General features: G+C 44.5%; 1 protein-coding gene across 1 annotated transcript; it reads right to left on the reverse strand.

Annotated features, from left to right (window-relative positions):
• Positions 1-6,184: 6,184 nt before the first annotated feature.
• On the reverse strand, positions 6,185-9,461 carry KCTD12 (potassium channel tetramerization domain containing 12). The gene has a single exon (XM_058437991.1). The coding sequence runs from the start codon at positions 8,148-8,150 to the stop codon at positions 7,185-7,187; it is 966 nt and encodes a 321-aa protein (XP_058293974.1). The 5' UTR covers positions 8,151-9,461; the 3' UTR covers positions 6,185-7,184.
• Between the last annotated feature and the right edge of the window lie 560 nt (positions 9,462-10,021).

Consider the following 10,021-nt stretch of genomic DNA (forward strand, 5'->3'; position numbering starts at 1 on the left):
TAGAGGGCTTTTTGTTTTTGCCACGAGGTTTCAGCAACATTGAGCTGTTTCTAGTTCTTGCTGTCTCCTGATCATTCCTCACTAAGCTGACCTGGCCTTAGCAGGTCTCTCCTCTTTCTCTTCTTCACTTTTAAGCCTTTGCTCTGGTGTCTCCTCCTCTAGCAAGCCTGAGACATGACTTAGGTATCTCCCTTTCTGACTCCCTCAGTTGCTCAGACTATCTTAGCCCTGATTTCCAAGTCATTCTATCATTATTTGGCTCTCTTACTAATCCTCAGCACTTCTGTGTCTTAGTCATCCCCGTTTCCCTATCAGATTGGTACATTGTGGCACACAGTAAGTACTAAGAGATTTTGAATGAATGAATCCTCAATGGCTGCTATACAAGGGGGAAAGTTGCAGCAGCCAAGTTAAGAGTTAACGGCCTAAAACACCTCTTTTCTACTTTGCCCCATCCGCTACTCTTAGGAGATCTATGAGTGTAAAGAAGGTGCCCTTGGGCCCCAAAGGGACATTGAAACCTCTTACCGAGCATAGTAAAGCAGAGAACTTAGGAGGCTGACATTTTCCCTAAACTATTCCTCAAAAATCAAGCCCAGTATATGCCAACAGAAGTTCTCAACTCTACCACTACCACCATCACCAAGTTCCTAATGGCAGAAGAGCGTGAATTCATTCCTAGGATACTACAAGTTCAGAGTATCTTTAACATGTAAGGTTGTATCTCTTCATGAAAATTTCTCAATCTTTCCATAAAATGAAACAGATTTTTATAAATCACTTACCAGTGAAAAGGACCTAATCCCCTATCCATAGGTACATATCTTAATTAGTAAAACTGAGAATCCAGCAGGCACCCCATATTTCTTCCATAACTTCCCATCCTTTTCCAAATCCCCCAGAGGTACCTCCTTAAGAAGTATGGGATATAATATGGCTCCTCTAGATATACTGTATACCTAAAACCAAAGTATTGGTCATAATTCATTTAAAAAATCTAAAATTTGAAAGGAGGTAGAAAACAAAGGGGCCTTCTTTCCAATATAAAAGCTACATAAAACTTCACACTGATATACCCAATGACTCTAGAGTGATTTCATACCACCGCCACCAATTCCTAAAGAGCTTCCAGTGAATCCCACTGTTTCCATAGTTCCTCAAGAAGAAAAAAGTACCTCCTAGTCATTTCCCTCTTGGCATCACTTCATACAAAAAAAAGCTGGACTCAAATATATTTGCATATATGTAAAAAGACATTCAGTACAGCACTCTTTGGAGTAGAAAAAAAATACCTGGAATTTTAAATGCCTATCAATAAAGGACTGACAAAATATATGACAGCACATCTAGACAATGGCGTGTCATGCAGAATATCATGTAGCTATCAAACAAAATGAGGTAGATCATTGCTACATGTTCATGCATTGCAGTACCTCCAGGATATGTAGTTAACTGAAAGCAAGACACAGAACAGGTGTGATTTCTATGGAAAAGATAAAAAAAAGGGGGGGCCTCTAGGAAAAACTAGGTGTTACTGGAGGAGGGTTAATCTGTATTACATTTTCAAAAAATAATGTGTCTACACACACACACTTTTAAAACAAAAGCTATCCAGAGGAAGTACAGGCAAAAGGAAAGAGGAAGGGTGAAGCCTGGCTCACTCTACCCGCCCGACTCATGGCTTCCGGTGCCATAACCCAGACGACTTGAGTTTCTGTGATTTCTCAATCTTAGCAGCACTGTGCCTTCTTTAGAGAGGAGGAACATCAACCACTAGAGATGATGCAGTAAAGTGCCCCCACATCAAAAAATGCAGCTCCTCTTTCCCAACCTTTTTTAGAACCTTCTCATGAACTGTGCTTTTAATTAAAGCACATCTGAAAGCTTCTATTTCCTTGTCCCTATACACAGCAATTGGAATACGCTGCAGAGAAGTCAAAGAAAATGTTTGCGAAAAACATTTCTTCCACATTAAGTACCAGACCGCCTGGGCATTCTTGACAATAAACTCTGGGGAAATAAGCTATTTGTGCTTGGTCCTGCTGGCCGGTTCCTTGGTGAAGAGTTCTGATGGCATAATGCTCACCAGTAGTCCCACAACAATTTGGGGAGTGTTGCCAGTATTTAGAGAACCCCGTAAATGAAATTAGACCAGTGTTCAAGCCAATCCATGCCAAGGAGCCAAGAGGAATAAAGGAGTGAATGTTTTATTCTTTAGTGTTTAATTGAATACATAACAAGTCACATAATCAATGATTCATTACTTCACACACAGGAAGGAAAACAGTAGCTAGTATTTCTGTTATACAACCGGTTGTGAACAGGAAGAACAAAAATCTTCATAGCATTAGATGGTTGAAGAAATTCTCAAAGTTTGGGCATGTCTGAAAAGACTTCGACTGCATCTTTTTTCGGTATAAAGGGATTTTTTTTCTTACATTTCTGTGTCATTAGAAAAATCTGATAATCTTATACAATTTTTTCTTCTCTTCTTACATTTAGAGAAAATGGTTTAATGATATGTACTACTTAAAAAATCAGAATCCCAGATAACTCTGTGTGAATCTTACATTGTCTAGCAGATAAGGTTTTCAGATGCCTGGAAAAATTTAAACAACATATAATTTACATCTTCAAAATTAATATCCACGATGGATGTTTTAATCCTTTGTCACTAAATGGTTATTAACGCTGTTTGAGTGGTCATAAATGAATTGTCATTTGTATTCAATAGTAATTGCAAAATTTACCTGCCTATAAAGTCGCAAAAACAGTTGTATAATAGTTTACATTACAATTAATGTACACATACCTCAAAACACATTTAGAATTTTAAAAAACTGGCTTGGAAAAAAATCACAAAAAATTCAAGTGACAACAAATCTTGATTAACTAGTCCATCTTCCTACCACACACGATTATACTCTAATGTAGATATTCTGGTTGAATTTCTTCCATCCAAGTTTCAAGGGCCCCAGTAGAAAATCAAGTGTTAATACTTTTAGATTTTTATTGTCCGAAACTGTTGACAAAGAAAAGCTAACTTCAACATAATTTGTTTCTGGCTATACAAAGACCTATTTCAGGTGCTACAGATACTGAAAATAGGAGTATTTTACTTATTTCTCAAGAGACAGACTTAGGCCATCTAAGAAAATGAATTCAGTTTTTAAATGATTTATAGTAAGGAAAAACAGGAAAACAATTCCAAACAAAGGATTGACTCTGATAGGCTTACAATAAAAATATTCAGTTTACTATTTTAAAAACTAAATTGAGTAAAGTATTTGTGATTTAGACTATAAAATAAATTCTCAAGGAATTCAACCCCTCCAGTCAATACTTTTTCTTAATGTCTGCGTTGTAATTTAGCATTTTGCATGTGGGAGTACACAAATTATTTGAATATTGGATCAGAATTTACCCTAACTTGAAGAGTAAAAAGTTATCAAAGTTTCACCTTACATGGCTTTAATGAAATAACATTCCATCGAAGATTCCAATAAAAATTGGAATATATTATGAGCACTGCCAATTGCTCATTTTGTCTGAGTATTAACAGATTATGCATTTCCTCAGAGAAGCAGTAGGTCCCATATATACAGACATATATATGGCTCTGGTTTGAAAGAGAAGACAATTTTGTCTAGTATTATGATTTACCACTGTGCTATCAATCAAAAAAAACAAGAAATACAATTAAAACAACATTGAAAGGGAAAAAATTTTAAATCTCACATCTTCAAGGAATATTTTCTACAGCATATCATTTGAAAAATTAGAATGAATACTGTTCATGGTCCACATATATTAAACAAAAAACATGTCAATTACTTGGTGCAAACACACAGAACCTGGTACCTTTTTTTTTTTTAACCATCATTGTCTACTCCTTTTTAAAAATTAAGTTTGTTACTAAAAGTCTGTCATTCACTTGTATTTATGATCATCAAATGGTAATTAGGACGACACATGTGAATGCATGCCTCTGAGTCAGATTCATGCAGTGATAATTATCTGAATAATTTATGACATTCTCCCAGGTTATTTGAATGGTATCTTTGAAGGGCTTACTCAAATGAACCCACAATACCTCCACTATTACAGCTTATGGGAAATCACAATCCACTTTACAGGCCTCAAAGGTTCATTCTGTGGCCCAAAGCCCATGGAGGGGAAGGGATCTAAAGGTGCTCATGTCAAGTTATTTTACTTGTATTATACTGTCTACTCAATGTAAAATGAATTTTCTTCACAGCCTTTACTTTAGGCTAAAAATAGACAGTTTTCTTGTATTGACCTTAACTTTAGAGGGGACAGTCATCCCTGGAAAAAGAAGTAGATTTACTGTCCCTAACCACTAAATTCCCAGTCTTTCAAATAATGTGGGGGTGGTGGGGGAGGGTGCTGGGTGTGACAGGGTGGAGTGAATCAGATGCCTATGTACAAGACAGTGGAATAGATCAACTCAAAAGTTTACATTTGTAAGGCTTGAGTGACAGAGGCAAAATTTTAGCAGTTTCTCAAGACTCTCGGAGTTGAGCAGATTTGAGAGGGGAAATCAGAATCGCTGAGCCTTGCCATCTGTCGTCAGTGGTTTTGATCTGTCCCAAGATGTTCTCAATCATGTGCTTCCTGTTGAACAATCTAACAAAATACCATACGGGTAGAGAAATCTCTGTAACACTGACTTTTGGTCAGTGAATCAGAGTCCTAAATTATTTCAGGCTTCAAACAGATAAATTGTGATGCATTACTTAGTCTGAGACCAAACTCAACATATAAGCAAGCACAACTTCCTAGATTTCTGCTTCCATTCGCCTAAAACTACAGGCTTTGTATATAAAGTCAATTTTACTTCTCAAAAAATGTTAGTCTAATAAAAGACTTGAAATCTATTTCCCAACTAAAAAAAAATTAGTGGATTAAAAATACAGGTACCTTGATTTTAAGTAGACAGTTAATCAACATATGATTAGTAATACAACTAATACTCAAGAAAAAAAGTATAATAGAGCAAACTCAGTTTTACAATTATGTATTTTTTCCTAACCCAATTTCTCGATAAGGATGTAAGAAACTCATCAAAATATGTTGCTCTTTAGTATATACACCAGCTGATGCAAATTACTGGGGTAATATAGGAAATTTTATAGCATTAGTAATGAATTAAAAAACTAAATGATTCGTGTAAAATGTTTATATATGGTATATACAGCTTGGATCACATAAGTCTAAGAATAAAACTGTCAATTTGTAACATCTGTATGGACATAATAAGATACAGTACGAGATTCATTTTTAAAAACAAAGAAAAATAGCACTAATTTAAACACTGAAAACAGCTCTTACAAAATCCTTAAAAACGTACATCAGAGAAAGATGCTGAAAACAAAACAAAATAGGCTTCTCTGTCATCACAGAATATCCAAAGGGCACCTCACAGCATGGAGCATGACGAGGTTTATTTCCCTTCACTTATGGTGTACATAGGATATGCATTGGGAATTTATTCCATGTAAGAGTAAAGGCATAAGGCAACCAGGTCTCCTTCTGTTTCTGTTGCATTTACCTATTATTGGACCATTTTATTGCTCAGCTCACTTTTAAGTATTTGCCTTCATTTAAAAATATTCCATTTTACAGCTATCTACAGATAGGCAGCCCTTGGTGCTGAGTTCTCTGCAGCTCTGTCATTTGAAAGGATTCCGCTTAACTTCAAACAAACTGCATGAAAGTGGCATTTTCAGGTTTTCAGGTTTACCCAGAAGTCAACGTTTGCTAGGCTTGGAGAAAATAAGGATTTTTAATAAGTGATCTTAGGTCTAAGTAACCAACATGAAACTTCTTTTGCGCAATAGATTTTAAAATCAGGATTTATAATCAACAAGAAAATAAAAGTTCAAAAACTAAAACCCTACTGGGTAACTCTTTGGTTAGATTATATATAAGCATTAACAACTCTAAGTTTAGGACTCAAAACAGTAAGTTCAGTAAACTGCCAGTTAAGAGTAGGTCTGTTATTAATCTTTATAAAATGCTTGGCATGTTTGCATTTACTATACGATACTTTTAAAATGTGCATGTACTCAAACAGATAGTACAAATTTCCAACTTTCAAATCATAAATGAGTATGTCTGCTTCTCCCTTCCCACCCTTCCTACCCTTTCCTCCCTCCCCACCCCACCCCGCCCACCAAGTCTTACAACTAAAGGAAGGTCCTACTGACATTCATTGCAAGAATACAGGCTTTCCTAATACCCACGACGTGCACTATGACCCAGCTCCCTACAGTCACTGCCAGGTGACCTCCTACGGCGCTTGGAGACCTGAGCAGCCTTGCACTCTTAGGCGGCAGCGTCCTTTCTCCCTCTTGCCAGTAACTGCTGCCATGTCCAGCAGTGGAATCAAGGGCTTCTGGCGAGAAGCAGCTGAAAAGGGCGCCTCTGCAGGCAGGAGGATCACTTTCTATAAGTTTAAGCCACAGGCTGAGACCTTTTATTCTGTACGAGAAGGGATCCTTTACTGTCCCAGCACTAGATTCTTCTACTTTACGTGTAACTTTTCAAAACTTTATTCGTTTAGTTACTGAACTGCCTCCATGGGGTCCTAATTCCAGGCTCAGAATCTTCCATCCAGCTTTCTAAAACTCTACTTTCAAAAGAGGTCAAAAAGACTGTGTAATGACCTTGTAAAACACTAACCCCTGACAGTGGAACCAATCCTGATCTCTTATACCCCCAGTGAGTCATAAGAGCTTGAGAAGATTTCAAGGAAATCTTCCGCACACTGGACACGGTCCAATCAGGTTCTGAACAATTCAATCATCCCCAGGTCTGTGGCCACACTCCCCCAACAGATCCAAACTGAAGTACCATCTGGGGGAGGGGTGGTTTGAGGCAGGGAGTAGAGGAAGCATGGAGTGGTAGGTGGGGGTGGGGTGGGGGTTCCTCTGGGTTCTCTTGGTTCAGGAGGTCCAAAGAAGACGAAGCAGCCCAGAGGATTTGCGGCTGCAGGTTCTGTACTGGAGGGAAAGTGGGCGGACAGGTCTCACCCAGCTACTACTGGAGGGGGAGATTGGGAGGGGAGCAGCCAGGGGACAAAGGGCGGACAAGAGGCTCTGTAATCATCTCTCGGGCAGGAAAAGGAGTGGGCGCTGGAGTGGCGAGGGGGTCTAGGGAGCTCACTCCCTGCAGAAGACGTACTCGGTGTAGCTGGTCCAGATCTTGTCCTCGCTCTGGTCGGTGCTGCTGGCAAAGGCGCAGGTGCCCGTGGAGCTGCACGCCACCATGTGGAAGCCCGATTCGGACAGCTTGTCGAAGGCCTGCTCCAGGAAGTTGAACTTGAGGTAATAGCGCGAGGTGTAGCGCTCCGGGGGACGGTCCGGGTCCCGGCTTTCGTTCAGGGTGTCCCCAAACACCTCCTTGGCCAGCGACGTCTTTCCGCACACTGTGATGCGCGCCACTCGCCGGAACTTGGCGTCCGCCTGCGCGTCCCGCCCGATGGTGTAGGAGCCGCGGTAGCCGATGGTGATGTAGCCCGAACGCCGGCTGCCGTCCAGCGACTGGGACGGCGTGAGCAGCGGGCCCGCCGCGCCCCCGGACGGACTGCGGCTAGCCAGCTCCAGCGTGGGCGACGACGCCCCGGCAGAGGCGCCCTCCTGCTGTTCGGGCTCCGCATAGCCAAGCGGCAGCAGCTCGTCACCCAGCGAGCCCTCCTTGTGCACCCCGCGCCGCGAGGGCGGCGGCCCCGGGCCGGGCTGCTGGGGCGCCCCGAGGCGGCGCACGAGCTCTGGCAGCTCGAAGTACTCGGCCTCGCGCTGCAGCCGGCTGCGCTCGGGGAAGTAGTCGGGCAGCACGAGCTGCAAGTCCCGCAGGTAATCCAGGATGTAGCGAAAGAGGAAGCCGTCCCGGTCCAGAAAGAAGCGGCCTTTGCTGTCCCGGGCTAGCTCCTGCGGCTGCTGCTGCGTGAACATGCGCCAGAGCAGCGAGTCGGGTACCGACACCACCGTGCAGCGCCGGGTCACGTACACCTGGCCCCCCACGTTCAGCTCCACGATGTCGGGGAAAAGCGGCGGCTCCGCGGAGGACGACGAGGAGCCGCTGCCGCCCCCGCCGGGTAATCCACGTGTGCTGTCCGCCAGAGCCATGACAGAGAGGTGGCCGGGCCGGGACAGTGGCAGGGAGCCGCGCTGCACTCAGGAGCTGCAGCCGCCTTCTCCGGAGCCCCGGAGCCCAGACGCTCGCTCAGCCTTATGCCCCGCTGCCGCCGCCGCCACCTCCTAGAGCCGCGCGGAACCAAGCGGTGCGAGCGCGCCGCTGTGCGCCCCCGTGAGTTCCAGTGCGCTCCGTCAGCCTTGCCCGCGCGCTCCAGGCGAGTGCCGGGTCGCGGCCCGCGCGCTGCTTAAGTAGAGCCGCCTGCTCTGGTGCCGTGGCGCGCAGGAGGCGTGGGCGGCGGCGGAGCCTCGCTTACCGGGCGGGTGGAGGGGGGGAGTGGGGACTCGATTTGCATCTTAAACGCGGACGCCACGCGGGGCTGCTGGCTCCACCCCGGCTGGCGAGCGCTGGGGGCGCCCGGACTCCCACCCGCCCCCCACCCACCAGCCCCGCCCCGTGGTCCCGCCCAACTTTGTCCCTCTTCCAAAGAGGACCCGCCCGAGACTTGACTGCTTCGGAAGATAGCTCCTAGGAGGGACAGTCACCGCGCCCCGTCCCCTCTCGCCCCAGCCCGCACCCAGGGACTCTGGAAGGAGGACGTGAACTTTGGGAAGCCTCCGGCCCCGGGAGTGGAAATGCGTGGCTGCCTCCGGCCCTCCCGCCTGCGGAACTGGCCGCTTCCAGCAGTGCAGCTGCAGCCTACCATCGTTGTTTGTCGTGTCACCGAAAGTAGAGAGACGCGAAAAACCTGGAGAGACGAAAGAGCCGCCCCAGTCCGAGCGCAGCCAGATTTTGTTCAACTTGCCTTGCAGCCAGCCTGGAAAATACATAAATAAATAAACCTAGAAACAAAAAGCAACCCTCAGTGTCCCGCAGTAGGATGCTTTACGATAGTTTATTTTCTGGCTGCAGAGACAAAATGAGATCAAGCTCCAAATCTGCTCTTAATTGCAATGCCCTCTTCCCGCAGGGCCTTCGAGGCCAGACTGAAGTGAAGGGGTAAGACTCCGGAACGTTCGGTCTCCGGGTCCCATTCAGCCTTCGTTGAATCGCGCCTTTAAAACTCACAACAGTTGCAGATCTAACGTAATTTTTAAAGCCACCTTTGGCCCCTGCGTGTTTATCCTCCCAAAAGTCCAGGCGCCCCTTCTCTCCCGCATGCCTCGGTCACTCTTCGGCCCTCTCCAAGTTCCCGTCAGTCTCAGAAAGGGATATTTATATATCTGAAGGCCCTTGTCTGGATCCCATCTCTCAACTCCTGCTGCCTGCACGTTTGCTTTTCCTCCCGGACTGCAGCCCATAGAACCGCCTCCTCCCCCTGGAAGCTTTCCCTGGCTTCCCAGGTGGGTGGGGCCTCTGGATGGCTCCCTACACACGGTCTGCACTGCTCCCAGCACGTTCTGAAATGTCATATTTATGAGTGATTATCTGATCACTGATTTGGGTATAAAAATAAGTAAGAGCTCCTGAATGCTGCAAAAAGAAGAGTGCAGAGGAGGGTGTCAAGAAATGATTGGGTCAGTGAATGTTTCTTGTGTACCTGCTATTATTTGCAGGGCACCAGGGAGTGAGGAATGCAGAGGCGAATAATCTCCAAAGCACTTTCAGTGTAGCCCAATAAGCAAAGGGTCAGGGGTCTGCGCAGTTATCACATCAGTTTGAAGTATAGACTGCACAGCAGGATAAATCAGGCAAGATCTTTGTTCTTGATAATATTTATCCTTCTGTGTAAACTACCCAGTGAGCTTCACAGTCTCCTCACAGATAAATGTCATTTTCATTTTGAAATGTTTATATCTGCCGAACAATTACCGCGCTCATGTCAGTGTGCTGAAATGCGATCAACCCCCAAACCAGTTCTTTT

Source organism: Hylobates moloch, unplaced genomic scaffold (genome assembly GCF_009828535.3).
Source record: "Hylobates moloch isolate HMO894 unplaced genomic scaffold, HMol_V3 SCAFFOLD_4, whole genome shotgun sequence".
NCBI classification, from domain to species: domain Eukaryota; kingdom Metazoa; phylum Chordata; class Mammalia; order Primates; family Hylobatidae; genus Hylobates; species Hylobates moloch.

Coding starts and splice junctions, on each gene's coding strand:
- KCTD12 (XM_058437991.1), bottom strand. CDS start 8,150: ATGGCTCTGGCGGACAGCACACGTGGATTACCCGGCGGGGGCGGCAGC.